Raw genomic sequence first — 13745 nt, 5'->3', positions numbered from 1 at the left:
ATATACAATGGGGAAAGGGAATTGATCAAAGTAAACAGATAGGAAAAGAGGAAAAGGATGAGCGAAAGGGAAGGAACGAGCGAGGAATGAAACAAACGCCCGATTCCGTATTTTGTCATTTTGCAAAATCTGGAAAATAAAACTTAGTTAGAAAGTGACCGTGTTGCAAGGTTTCAGCGGTTGACCACCCAATAGAATCGCCCGTAACATGCTTTTGGCTAGCCCTCATCATCATTCATACCTTATCTGCTACTGAAAAACTGGACAGTGAGAAAGGTTTAAATGATTGCTCCACGCAAAAATACAAGACATGCCATCTTTCATATGACATAGAACCAATCGTCCAAACCATGTGGTATACCTGGACGAGTAACTAAACAATTGTTATACAAACAAAAAAATAGAACTAATCATCCAATACTTAAAACATACTACTCGTCTACAAATAAATGTACATGCGGATTTTTTAAGATAAATTATGAAGAAAATATATTAGAAAGATGCAAACCAACATCCCACTCTTCTTTAATTCTTCCACCTCTAATAAGCTATATTTTTTAATTCTTCCAATAAACTAAGTGCATGTACAAAACAAGAAGAATATATGCTAAATGTTATTGGGTTTGATTACCGTGCGATGAGAGACAAAAAAATTGGTACTTTAATGTGCATTGGAAAGATAGATGTACAGTCTTTTATGGACAAACGGTTGAGCTATATGTCACTTTTTTAAGGACAGAGGGAGTATCAATCATACTTGTCAAAAACAAATAATCATTTGCAAAAGTTCATGGCATCACGTGAGAACATGCTCGGGATTTCACTGTCACGAATGTTTGATAAAATCCACAGGAAAGCTGATGAAATGCTCAAAACTAACACACAGACCAAAACTGTGTGCAATCTTGCTATATCAAATGTGAACATATTAATGAAAGACATATCGCCAACATAAACAAGATAGGCTGGCTTGTTAATGACAAAAATGTTGTTTATTGATATCTGCTCATCTCACAAAGCCATGAAGATGACATTGAAGATTCATAACAATTTGAACAACAAAATGTAGAGCTCAAATGCTTTAGTTAAACTCATGCAGCAACCACAAACACATTGGCAGATTGATTACCATCATATGCACTCAATGTGCATAGCTAATCAGAAGCCTCTTTATTAGCTGATTCTTCTCTCTTTTCCATTGCTATGATCCGATGATTCAGGGTTTCATAGTGCTTTTCAGAAATCCTCTTGACGTCCTCCACCTGGAAGTGAACACATAAAATCTCAGCTACTATTCAGCCAAACTAGCAAAGTAGGTCCCATGGTACTTTTGATTCAAAGTATTTAAGATGTTCTGTCTCATGAGCAGTGATGTATCCTCGTAATGCTCAATTTCCCAATCCTCACAAGACACAACATAGGTAGTTAGGTACAAGTAGCTAATTCATCACATGGTTGAAACATCATAATTTGCAACATAAAGCAGAAACATCATAACAACAAGAAGTACCCCATTCTATACCACTTGATCAGCTCCCTTGATCAGCAGGTTAGCTGTACAGTTTGGGGTTCTTTGTTTTCTGGTTTTGGTTTTCCGTCTTGTTCTTGCTTTTTAATAAGCTTTGTTAGTTTTTCTGGTTCTCTTTCTTTTTTCCTACTCGCTGTACGGCTTCTCCGAATACAAAATGGTGCGCACTTGGTGATTGTTTGAGAAAAAAACAGCAGAACTACCCCATAAGAGAATCAAGTCCACAAAGCAGAATGGCATGGTTAATTTTACTTATTTAAATATTGATTCCTGTAAGAAAAATAAGTGTAAAAATAAATTCAGGTTCAACTACCATTACTGAAACCACAGGAGCCCCTTCACATTAACCCCCTTTGTAAAAATCCCTAGTTGGGAATTTGTGACACCCCATAAGATATGTTGCTAAACAATGTAAGGTTTATCATCTTTGTGAAGCTGTGATGAAAGCCCGACTAACCTTAGCAACTAGTTCAATGGTCTAGTACAAGATATCAAATGCCATAAACGCCACAGGAAAGTACCAAGACTAGCAAGCTATCTCCGACGCGATAATTGCTTAAATACGGCCACAGCCATATATGGTTCATATTTTGATAACAAACATGTGACACAGCAAATAGGTTAGGGCATCTACAAAGGTACGAGATTAGGTGACTCTTCATCCTGCCACGTGGATAATTGTAGATGTGGAGGAGAGAGAGAATAGAACTGACTTGCCTTTGTAGGCCATCACATTTAGTGATATCTCTTTTTACAGAGTCAGCTTAATACCCAACCTATAGTAGTTATATTACTCCAGACACTAAGATGACCTGGAGAGCCAACTAACTCTCCCTTTGTGGATCTGCATATATTTGTAAAAAATTCTCCCTTTGTGGATGACCTTAATATACGGAACAAATATATGCAGATTCAGTATATAAAGTGTCAACGGACTGTACTGCGATATGGGCTGCGATGGACTTTGGGCTTGTCGATGGCCCAAGCTGGCAGGCGTGCAGCTATAAAAAAGGCAAGCCCTGGAGCAGAGGAAGGCGACGAAGATGAACTCTCTGAAGTCATATATCTTTCTCTCTTTCTGAAACCTCTCCTCACTGTAAACCTATCCTCCCTCCCAACTACCCCTATTACTCCGAAAATTCCTCTTGCTTCCTCTTGTATAGCCACTGCAAATTGGGAGTATAGCTGGGACATAACATTTGGTAACAGAGCCAACCACCCTGTTCTCCACCGCCATGGATCCTTTCGATCGATGCATTGTACTGTGCCAGAAGATTCTAGCCATGATGAGTGGCCTTCCGGTGCATCCTATGGGCTCAGAAGTCAACCAAGAACTCACGGACAGCGGCGACAAGTTACACCAGGAGCCCAGACCATGCAGTGCCCGCCAATGGTTCGACGTTGGGTTTCAGACCTGGTGCCGGCGTCGTTGAGGCTGTGGGCTCGTCTGCGCAGTCGGGGATTGTTTCCACGGTCAGCCCTGGATCTGTGAGAGCTTGCCACCCTGGACCACACAGCAGGTAGGCATCCACAAGCCAGACATGCCTACGCCCACCAACTTGTTCGACAGATGTCCCCGCCATCGACAGCGACGGCATGAGAGCCAAGCGAGACACGAATACCCTCATGGCAGGCTTGGAGTCCATCGGTACTGCAGCTGCACCGCTGCCTGCAACCACGACAAGCAGCATGATGATTTTGGTGCAAGAGAAGGCACCGCTCCTTCCTGCACGTGAGGGGCTTGACGAAATGCTTGGGCAAACCGACATTGCTGTAATTGTTCCCAGCAACATGGCCGACTCAACAGTACCTACCAAACTTGAACCACTCCAGCTGCACCAAGGCGTCAGCAACATCCAGCCTAGTCAACATCACTGTGGGCATGGTCTCCCTTCGTGCGCTATTGTACTTTCCGGATCATCCCAGACTACTGCTGGATCACCCGCTACCATGGTCTCTCCGGAAGGCATCGTCCATGAGCTACACGACACATGGAGGCACGGTTCCTGCCAGTGTCTTCGCGTCCACCAGAAGCTTCGACGTCAACCTCGCCTTCATATACCAGAAGAAAACATGAGCACAACCCCCTGCTCTGGCTGCTGCCAGCCTGCCACTACCTGCTTTGACCAAGCCGAAATCCAGGAGGGGTGGAGGGTGTGTGCAGATCATCTACCTCACCGCCGCACGCATCAATGCCACCTGCTGAACAGGTGCTGGAATCAGCTTCTCAGACATGGACAACAACCATATGCAAGACCGACAGGCCATCTGGAGTTGGCTCGTAGGGAAGATCTACGCAAGCGCACCAAGTATTAGAGGAAGTGCATCCCGGCAGTCTGAGTTCCTTCAGCTCCGTCAGCATTGGCATGACCACGACATGCCTGGTAATTTACATCTGACACCATGGAGGCAAGGTGTGTTGAGTCCAAGGCATAGTAGGTCAGTCCAGGAAACAACGATACTCTGCAGGTAATCAAGTCTAGTCTATACTCAGCGTATAGATCACTTTACCTTGGAATTCAGGCGTTCCCAACCAGCTGATTAGAGAAGGGGTATTATCTGAGTTGGTTGCAATGAATTTGGTTGATACTGTGATGGCAAGGATATTGTGCAGAAATGCAGACCATTGCTTGCTCCAGGAAGGCATGTTCATTCAAATCATCGCATGCAAAGCCTTAACATGGGAATATGCTATGTGTGGGCAGTGTTGCTCTGCAAGCTCATGAGAAAAATACCAGTATTGTCTGGGCAAGCATCACAGAGTGGAACCCCAGCACATTGCCTATATTTCCTATGCAAGAATTGCCTACCTTTTTTTTTTGGTTTGGTCACGAGAAGAATGGTTCTATTTTGCAAAAGGTGAGCTGTTGGGTTCTGGACACCGGGGCACTAGCAAATCAACTCAATGAGCTACAACCTATATGGAAGACAACAATACAAAAATTATTGGTTGGCCAATGAATGTGTTTTCCTATATGGGCAATTGCATTGATGTTTCTACCAGGCTGGTCTGCAGTTTGTTCTCCGTGGTTTGAGCTCACCGTCACATGGAGTCTGGACATATTGCAGCACATATGCCAAGCCAGGATGTTCCCTCGGCCATCACTTACACCAGCAGATGTTGCCATCGACAAAACAGTGGGTACTCCAATTCTCCAAGTGCTCCATCTCAAGTTGTTGGTTGTGATGGTTAACAGGATCGAAGAAGCAACAGGGTTTTCAGCTGAGACTGTTAGCCTAAATATAATCTTGTCATGGTGTGACCTGCATACGTAGGTTGAGTGCAGGCTGTAGTGTGAATAGCACACGTAGGTTGTGTGCTTGCTGTGTGTGAGAACAGGGCACATGAGTTGTGTGCAGCTGTCTTCAAGTTGGCTTTGACTAGCAGTCTCCAAGTTGGATTTGACTAGTAGAAGCCAACTAGACATTAGTTGTCTAGGTCGGTTATTGTAGCACCGACTTAAAGCCTCTATATAAGGAGAGGCACCCCATATGGAGAGTAAGTTGTAAGCCAAGATGTAGCATATGTTGCTATATAATAGTGAAAGAGCATTTGTTGCTCAAGCAAGTTTCTCCCCTGTTCTCCTTGCTCATGTGTGTGTCCACTAAGAATGAGCTGAGAGATTGAGAGAAGGCTGCACCCAACATTTAGTATGGGTAGGAGCTAACAATTGGTATCAGAGCCTCATGGTTCGGGGCCATGGCAAGCGGTGAGTCTGCGGCGACATGGAGGCGCACGGCGGCATGGAGGCGCTGCACAGCAGTATGGAGGCTGCGGCGGCCGTGGCGCAGCGGCCTCATACCAGCACTAGAGCACCGGGTTGGGAGATGTCAGGCGATCGTCGAAAAGCCGCGACACCACCACCTCTCTAGCAGCGGCGTGCGTCCGCAACCCCTCCTCCGGCAAACGAGCGACGGCGATCGCCAAGTCGGGGACGGAGCAGGGTGCGACACGGCGGGGGCGAGGTCGTGGTACAGCGGGAGGTGATCCGCGAGATGACTAGCGGCGGAGGCGGCGGTACGAGCCTCGTCTTCCCGATGCTCAAGCACGGAGACTACACCAACTGGGCCATGGTGATGGAGGTGAACCTGCAGGCGGCATCGCTCTGGGACGCAATCGAGGACGCCGCAGTCTCAGCAAGAGGACAAGCAGGCCTTGGCGGCACTGCTCCGCATCTAGGTTGTACGTGGCCATGGCGGGTGTTCCGGGTGGAGGCTTGAGAGGCAACGACGATGGTGGTGACCAAGGTTTGGTTGCGGCAAGGTCATGTTAGTTGGCTCCGTTCCGGCGTGTCTGAATGTCTTCGTGGTGGTCTCCTCTTGCTGCGAAGTCGAAGCTGCCCTAGGGCGGTGTACGATGACCTTCGAGGGGCGGTCCGGTGAAGGCCTTTTTCGGCACTTGTCTTGCGCATCCCCTCTCCGAGGCTCGTCTTCAGAATCGGAGCTGCCGGTCTCTCCTCGAAGAGCCATCTGTTTGGCATAGGCCGACTTGAGCTTCTTAGCTTTTGTGGGTAGCCAGGGTGGCTAGGTGTGCCCATGGCGGGTGTGCCCAGCTTGTATGTATCCGGTCCACGTCGTGCGTCTGAGCGCGTTGGTGATCTGTTGAAGGCCTGCGGCGTTGTGCGTGTTGGAGCGCGTTGTGCGTGCGGCCGGTATGTGCGGATCAAGCAGCCAAGTGCGCGTCTCAAGATGAAGTGGCAGGAAGAAGTTGCGGCGTTGGTCGCCGTTGAACAAGGAGATCCTGGAGACAAGGAAGAAGATGACAAGATTAGGGGGGTGATTGTTAGCCTAAATATAATCTTGTCATGGTGTGACCTGCATACGTAGGTTGAGTGCAGGCTGTAGTGTGAATAGCACACGTAGGTTGTGTGCTTGCTGTGTGTGAGAACAGGGCACATGAGTTGTGTGCAGCTGTCTTCAAGTTGGCTTTGACTAGCAGTCTCCAAGTTGGATTTGACTAGTAGAAGCCAACTAGACATTAGTTGTCTAGGTCGGTTATTGTAGCACCGACTTAAAGCCTCTATATAAGGAGAGGCACCCCATATGGAGAGTAAGTTGTAAGCCAAGATGTAGCATATGTTGCTATATAATAGTGAAAGAGCATTTGTTGCTCAAGCAAGTTTCTCCCCTGTTCTCCTTGCTCATGTGTGTGTCCACTAAGAATGAGCTGAGAGATTGAGAGAAGGCTGCACCCAACATTTAGTATGGGTAGGAGCTAACAGAGACTACATCTTTTATGATCTTCCTGCGTTCAATTGGTCCTACAGCTGGCAAACATTTTCCACAAGCAGGTGTGAACTGGTGCCTTTGGCCGTTTCTTCCCTGGGATGTATACGTGTATCCAATGGGTGCTCAGTGGCGAAAGCATGATGATCAAGTGGGCTGTGTGTTGTGTGGAAAGTTCGTTGCTCACATTGCCAGGGGATCCGTGTAAGACCCTCTGTTTAGAGCTTTGGTTCACACACCCTACCGGCAAGCAACTCCAACAGTCATCTACCGACAAGCTGCACCGACTGTCTGCTGATGTACATCGGTTGTAGGATCCTGGTGGCTCTTCTAGTTGACAGGCTTGGGGGCAAGCAGTTTTCAAGGGGGATCCTCTCAACTGTCCCTACTATGAAATTCTATTGCTACTCTGAGATCTCCTCTTGTATAGCCATAACAAATTGAGAGTATAGTTGGGGCATAACATAAAGGCCTGGCAGATCCGTGGAAAACTGCATTAAAATAAAATGATACAGCAGATAATTTCTTATCATATCACATTGATCTCACTTTAGATAATACTAATATCTGAAATCATCAGGGCCAATTCGCCAGCAAGCATGAATTTATTGTACAGTATCCGCTCCATAACGATTTCCCTGTAAGTTTTGTCAAAACGTATTTCTCCTGTGAGCGACAACAAGTCGTTCTTGGTCCGCATCTACCATCACCAGACCGTGATTTCACTGATTGGTTCATTCATTTCAATTAGGCGGGTATTAAAATGGACATTTGATCGAGAAGTGCAACAAAACAAATTAACCTAGCAGCAGATAGTTAGTGATTTAACCAGCCGCCGCATACAGACCAGATCACGATTCATCACCGATTCAAAATGCTATTGGGAGCCAACCAAATTGACTACTCCATGGACCCTAAAAATTGGGTACATCGAAACCAGATTTTAGCGAATTTACCTAACCCTGCTACAGTCGCTTAACGAAAGGGCAGGAGGCGGTGTAGGGAAGGGGTCTGACCTGTTGGGCGATGGCGGCGCGGGCGACGAGGTGGTCTTTGTAGAGGAGGAAGAACCCCGCCGCTGACGCCGTCGCCGCGCCGGCCAAGAACGACGAGAGCCGGACCCGCCACAGGTAACCCATCCTGCCCCTTCTTCCCTCCTCGCCGATTTGCTCGCCGGAGACGAAGACGACAGACAGCTCCGACGATTGACGATTTGCCTGCTGCTCGATGGCAAAGAGCGGATACGAGCTGGGCCTCGGACCTTTCGGCCCAGCCCACCTGGAGAAAACAAATTCCAATCGAGGAGGGAAAAAACAAAAGTTAATATTAACCGGATAAAGTAACCGCCTGGACGCGACGCGACGGCCACACCACACCGCCGCCGCTGACAAGATGCCGCCGCCGTCTTGCCGCCTCCTCCCTCCCGTCTCGCCGCCTCCCGCGCTCCCCAAGCCGCAGCTCTTCCATAACGTCGCCAGAGCCCTCGCACCAAGGCAGGCCCATACCCTGGCCCGGGCCCGACCCGATGCCTCCGCTCAGGTCGACGCCGCTCTCTCCGCCGGCTTCGTCCGCCTCCTCAACGCCGGCAAGAAGGACACGGAAAGCGTGGGCGGGCACTACGACCCGAAGTCGGGAGACTACGCCGTCGGGGTCGTTGTGTCCGGCACCGAGGCCCGCCTCGACGTCGCCGTCGGCGCCGACCGCCTCGCCACGCTCCTCACCAAGGAGCTCCTCCCGCTTTGCCGCGCCGAGCTCCCCACCGTAGCTGATGAAGCATCTCCGCCTCGGCCGGGGAGCGTAGGCGTCGTCGCGGCCTCCGCCGTGGTTGAGCAGAAGCGCGGGGCCAGGACGCTGGTGGCGCCCGGCACGGTGGTGTTCGCGGAGGTGCTCGGCCGCACGCTCAGCGGCCGGCCTCTGCTGTCCGCGAGGCGGCTCTTTCGACGCCTCGCATGGCACCGGGCCAGGCAGGTTTTTGTCCTTCTCGCAATGTCCATTTCCGTCTGATGTATTCTGACACTCATGAGTTTGAGTGCACAGCTCCGTTGCTCTGTGGGGATCTGAAAAGCATGAGACACTGATACAATGTTGTCTTGGCTAGACAGATTATGCAACTTGACGAACCGATTGAGGTCAAAATTTACGAGTGGAATACTGGTGGACTTCTTACAAGAATTGAGGTAATAAAGAAATCAATAGCTGTACAATTGCAGTGTTTCAGATCAGGTCTAAGATTTGCTTCTACTTCATTTCAGGGGCTGAGAGCATTCCTTCCGAAATTCGAGCTCATGGACAGGACAAATACGTTTACAGACTTGAAAAGCAAAGTAAGGAATAATCAAATATTTGTGCCTGGCCATCGTTGTTAACTAGAAGAATTGGAAGCTTTTTACTCATTCTTCATTGAAGTAATTGGCTGCCTCTGCAAACAGGTTGGTCGCAGCATACGTGTTTGCGTTATAAGGCTGGATGAGGAGACTAATGACCTCATAATTAGTGAGAAGAAAGCATGGGTTTGTGCACTGACTTGGCTTCGCAAGCTAGAAATTTTTAGCTACTCCCTCCGTTCACTATTATAAGATGTTTTAGATATTTCAATGTAGACTATATATGGACCAAAATGTGTGAACTTACACACTGAAAAGCGTCTTTTTCGCGAAAACGCAAAAGCCTTGCGTTTCGATGCATTGATAGATAAAGAAGAGTTTATGTACAAGTCCGAGGACGGACACAACACGCCGTACAACTCGACCCAAGAAAAAGAAAAACTAATCTAGGGGAGCAGTTGGCGCACACCCTGGGCTCCCGCATCTGCCCATTGCCGCGCCTCGGCCACGATGTCGTTGAACAAGGATGACACCGAAGGCCGCATGTTGTCAAAGACCGCCGCGTTCCGGTGTTTCCAAATCCACCATGCCGTAAGCATGATCACCGACGAAGTGCCCTTGCGCAGCTGGCGAGGGGTGGTCCGCACCACCAGCGACCACCACTCCGCGAAGTCACCCTCGGCCGTGGGAGGGCCTGAGGTGGATCGGATCCACGACAGAACCTCAAACCAAATCGTCCTGGAGAAGGAGCATCCTATGAGCAGGTGGCTCATGGTCTCGACAGATTGGTCGCAGAGCGGGCATCTCGGCGCATGCGGAAGGCCGCGCCGTGCCAGTCTCTCCCCCGTCATCTGTCAAGGCAGGCCAACCAGATAAAGAACTTCACCCTCGGCGGCGCCCAGGATTTCCAGTTAAGCTTCCATGAACCTGAGATGATCGCCCCCTGGAAGAGGGTGTCATATCAGGAACCGGCTGAATATTGTTCATCCGTCGTCCACCGCCAAACCAGCCTGTCCGGATCCGCCCCAAGCTGGGTGTCCCTGAGCCGGCCCCATAGCTGAACGTATTGCCACAATGCTAGGGTGCTCGGTGCACCAACTATGTCGGGGATCCAGGTTCGTCCAGCCAACGCCTCCCGGACCGTGCGTGTCTTCCGCCGATGTTTCGGCACTAGAGCGTATACCTCCGGCGCCATCTCTCTGATGGACCTGCCATCCAGCCACTTGTCCTCCCAGAAGAGGGCGGATTCACCGTTGCCGACCACCATGGAGGTGGAGGCCGCAAAGACATCCAGCTCCGTCTTCGAGAAATGCATGTCCAGCCCACGCCAAGGTCGCAGGGGATCAGTATGCATCCTCCAAATCCACCTCACCCCTGAGGCTGATGGCAGTACGCGCAAGGTCTGGGATACCCAAGCCTCCCAGCCGCAGCGGCCTACACACCCGCGCCCAGTTGCCGTGGCAGTGTCCCCCATTGGCATCCGCCCTACCAGCCCAAAGGAATCCACGCAGGATCTTATTCACACTGAAAAGCGTCTAGATACATACATTTCCGAGAAAACCTAAAACACCTTATAATAGTTAGCGGATGGATAATTATTATGGAAGTGTGTATTTCAAACTCTGTTCTGTTTGTAGTTCCTATACCTGTAAATTGTAGAAAACAACTAGCAAAATGCCAGAGCTCAAATGTCTCCTAACATTTTTTTTTGTATTTCACTACCCTTGCTTGGTTGAGACTCTGTAGTACTTAGTGCTGTAGCTATTCCGGACCTTGCTAAATCCCTGGTTGGGGCGACAGAGAAACTCCGCCTGTTTGCTAACTAGGGTTGGGGGTAGAAAGCTGTACCAATTGGGGAATGTCCCTGCTGTCATCCCTACTGAATAGTCAATTGCATCAGGTTCACATCAATTGTCAATGTAATTCAGTTGCATACTCCAGAACTATAAATCAGGGACATGAGCTCTGGACCTTCTTCTTGTTCCAAGCTTAGTTAGTTATCATGTCATAGGTCTTGCATTTGGTGCCCAAGTAGATTTAGCATGTCTATTTCCATTTCATTGCAAATTCTAATAACACTGTTGGACATGTACCAACAATGAATAGTAATATACTGAACACCCAATCATCAGGAAATGACATATCTTAAAGAAGGAGCTCTTCTACAAGGGAGTGTACGCAAGATTTTTCCATATGGTGCACAAGTTAGGATAACTGGAACCAACAGAAGGTACGAGATGAATGGCTGCAACACAGGCTCCTGCTTCCTACATTTATCAGTTACCTTTGAATTTCTGAAGATGAATTGTGTTTTTCTTTACTCTTGTCTGCTCTCATATTTGCTGTGCTTATGTTTAATTAATTTAGTTCCAATTCGAAGAAGTATTAACGAAACTCTAAATACTCTTAGTTTATATCAATTGCAAATTTCTGATGGTAGCATGCACAATATTTTTTATGAGATATTCATTACATATAGCTGATACTTAATAAACAAAAAATGCATGATCATGAAAGCTTTCTCCTCCTCTGCCTCTCACTGCAACAGGACCGGGAACCCCGATTTAAAACCTTGCTGTGCAGCCAATCATAAGCTAATAAGACGGTGCCTTTTTTTCTTTGGAAAGTAATAATAGTGTATCCAACTACTCTTATGCAGTGGCTTACTGCACATCTCCAACATTAGTCGAGGCCAGGTCTTGTCAGTAAGTGACATCTTAAATGTAAATGATGAGGTGAAAGTTCTGGTGATCAAGTCGAATGTTTCTGACAAAATTGCTCTCAGGTATACCTTGCAGTGTATTGGACTTGTTCAGTTGTCAGCAACAGTTTGAAAACATCGTAATAATACCAGCTAACTAAATTATTTATTTGTTGTTTCTACCGAGATTTTGTGATCAGATATGGTATACTCCTTACATTTACTTTGCTACTTAATTACAGCATAGCAGACCTTGAGAGTGCTCCTGGTTTATTTCTCTCAGACAAGGAGGTGATTGACTGAACTGCAATTTATTTTCCTTTGACAATTTATGTCATACGTATCTTTTCTTATACCATATGTCTTATGCTGCTGCAGAAGGTGTTTTCAGAAGCTGAGGAAATGGCAAAGAGGTATCGGGAGCAGCTTCCAGTTGTCTCTCGGAACACTGAATTAGATTATGACCTTCAAGGGGAAACTATTCCATTTGATAAGGAAGCTACACTATATGCAAACTGGAAATGGTTCAAATTTCTGATGCATGGCAAGACTGGTCAGGAAAATGTTCAAACATAGTTGCAGCTATTGTACATTTCACGCACTGGATGTTGTGAAGAGAATTTGGTTCATGTCAAAGAGCAGAATGTATGTAAGCACCTTAGACAAACATATTAAGGTCGATCTTCATTTGATGGCCTGAAATAAAATCATAGTAATGGTTCTTGCTGAGTGCACAGGTACAGCACCTTCCATAACCAAACAAGGACAGGCTTTCTGAGCATGGACAGGCAGCCTCAACCCATAACGCCAACAAAAGAACCTTTGTTTTCTGACAGGACTGCGAGTTTTTTATTTTGATTGTGGTCCAAGTTAAATTCATGGTAAAACTTGTGGTGTACCTTGAATGCAAAGTCTGATCTCCTGGTTGCGCTGCTTCTAGCTCCCTGGTGAACAAAACGGCATATTTGATCCTATCTATTTGAAGAAGCTAACTTCGTTACTTGGAGAGAAAACTTAAGTTAGCGACACACAGGTATATAAGTAGTATTTGGATCTTGGCAGTAACGTAACAGAGCTCTCATTCTTGTCGATTTCTATTCTTTAACCATCCCATTATGCTGATTGCCATCATGTTTTATTTTCAAGAATACACCATGGAGAGTTGTATCGATTGTATAGAAGGATGCCAAAGAAAGAAAAATTGGTTGGCAGCTTCTCACTACAAGTCTACTCTCCCTACTGCCACGGAATCTCAACTGGTTCCGGAAAAACAAAAAAGAACTACGAAAGAGCTTCGCGAGCTGCCATGGTATCTCAATTGGCATCATGTTTTAGACCTTCCATCTGGGATATCCATGCTTTGAAGCTACATCATATAATATACATGAACTGGGTTTTGGCTCTCCGGTGGAGCATATGCTCCTTTTATTTAAAAAAATGCATTTTGATCATATTTGTAAATGTTAAAAGAAAAATCCAAAAGAAAGTGTCATCTCCACATCTTTTTTTTCGCCGTAAAAGCCTTTTGATGCATTAATAGAAAATGAAGGTTATATGTACAAGTCCAAGAAAGGACCAACACCACCGTACAACTCAACCCGACTAGCTAAACTAAGGGAGAAGCTGACGAAGACCCAGGCTCCCGCGTCCGCCCATTGTCGCGCCTCGGCCTTGATGTCGTTGAATAAGGATGCAACCGAGGGACGCGCGTTGTCGAAGACCGTCGCGTTCTGGTGCTTCCATATCCCCCATGCTGTGAGCATGATTACGACGAAGGGCCCTTGCGCAACTGGCGAGGGGCGGTCCGCACCACCAGCGACCACCATTCCGCAAAGTCGCCCTCCACCATTCCACAAGTGTCATCTCCACATCCTATATATATATTCACAAAATCGTTTCAAGAAAAATAGACACTTTGTATAGCCTTTGTAAAAGAGACAAATTTGGTGCTAAAATAAAGATTGTC

The 13745-nt window shown here is 47.2% G+C and overlaps 2 protein-coding genes across 3 annotated transcripts; one reads left to right on the top strand and one right to left on the bottom strand.

Annotated features, from left to right (window-relative positions):
- Nucleotides 1–952: 952 nt before the first annotated feature.
- On the bottom strand, nucleotides 953–8022 carry LOC127342784 (uncharacterized). Its single transcript, XM_051368793.2, has 2 exons — nucleotides 7771–8022; nucleotides 953–1262 (listed from the first exon to the last, which is right to left on the bottom strand). Exons 1-2 carry the CDS (start codon nucleotides 7891–7893, stop codon nucleotides 1155–1157), a joined length of 231 nt encoding a protein of 76 aa, XP_051224753.1. The 5' UTR covers nucleotides 7894–8022; the 3' UTR covers nucleotides 953–1154.
- A 46-nt stretch (nucleotides 8023–8068) lies between these two features.
- LOC127342783 (protein PIGMENT DEFECTIVE 338, chloroplastic) lies at nucleotides 8069–12508 on the top strand. Of its 2 annotated transcripts, none has more exons than XM_051368792.2 (8): nucleotides 8069–8722; nucleotides 8857–8931; nucleotides 9007–9078; nucleotides 9184–9264; nucleotides 11211–11308; nucleotides 11738–11863; nucleotides 12030–12070; nucleotides 12158–12243. In XM_051368792.2, exons 1-7 carry the CDS (start codon nucleotides 8147–8149, stop codon nucleotides 12034–12036), a joined length of 1035 nt encoding a protein of 344 aa, XP_051224752.1. In that variant the 5' UTR covers nucleotides 8069–8146; the 3' UTR covers nucleotides 12037–12070; nucleotides 12158–12243. The 2 variants fall into 2 exon arrangements, with proteins under 2 accessions (XP_051224752.1, XP_051224751.1); XM_051368791.2 differs by having other exon boundaries at nucleotides 8072–8722; nucleotides 12022–12070; nucleotides 12158–12508.
- Nucleotides 12509–13745: the final 1237 nt, after the last annotated feature.

Source organism: Lolium perenne, chromosome 3 (genome assembly GCF_019359855.2).
Source record: "Lolium perenne isolate Kyuss_39 chromosome 3, Kyuss_2.0, whole genome shotgun sequence".
NCBI classification, from domain to species: domain Eukaryota; kingdom Viridiplantae; phylum Streptophyta; class Magnoliopsida; order Poales; family Poaceae; genus Lolium; species Lolium perenne.
This window is presented reverse-complemented; position numbering and strand designations above follow the sequence as displayed.

Bases quoted from the DNA above. Each gene is read 5' to 3' on its own strand.
- LOC127342783 (XM_051368791.2), top strand. From the start codon at position 8,147: ATGCCGCCGCCGTCTTGCCGCCTCCTCCCTCCCGTCTCGCCGCCTCCC. The intron at 8,932-9,006 runs GTAATAAAGAAA...ACTTCATTTCAG, and splicing joins GACTTCTTACAAGAATTGAG to GGGCTGAGAGCATTCCTTCC. The intron at 11,864-12,021 runs GTATACCTTGCA...ACTTAATTACAG, and splicing joins TCTGACAAAATTGCTCTCAG to CATAGCAGACCTTGAGAGTG.
- LOC127342784 (XM_051368793.2), bottom strand. From the start codon at position 7,893: ATGGGTTACCTGTGGCGGGTCCGGCTCTCGTCGTTCTTGGCCGGCGCG. The intron at 1,263-7,770 runs GTCAGACCCCTT...GTTCACTTCCAG, and splicing joins GCGCCGCCATCGCCCAACAG to GTGGAGGACGTCAAGAGGAT.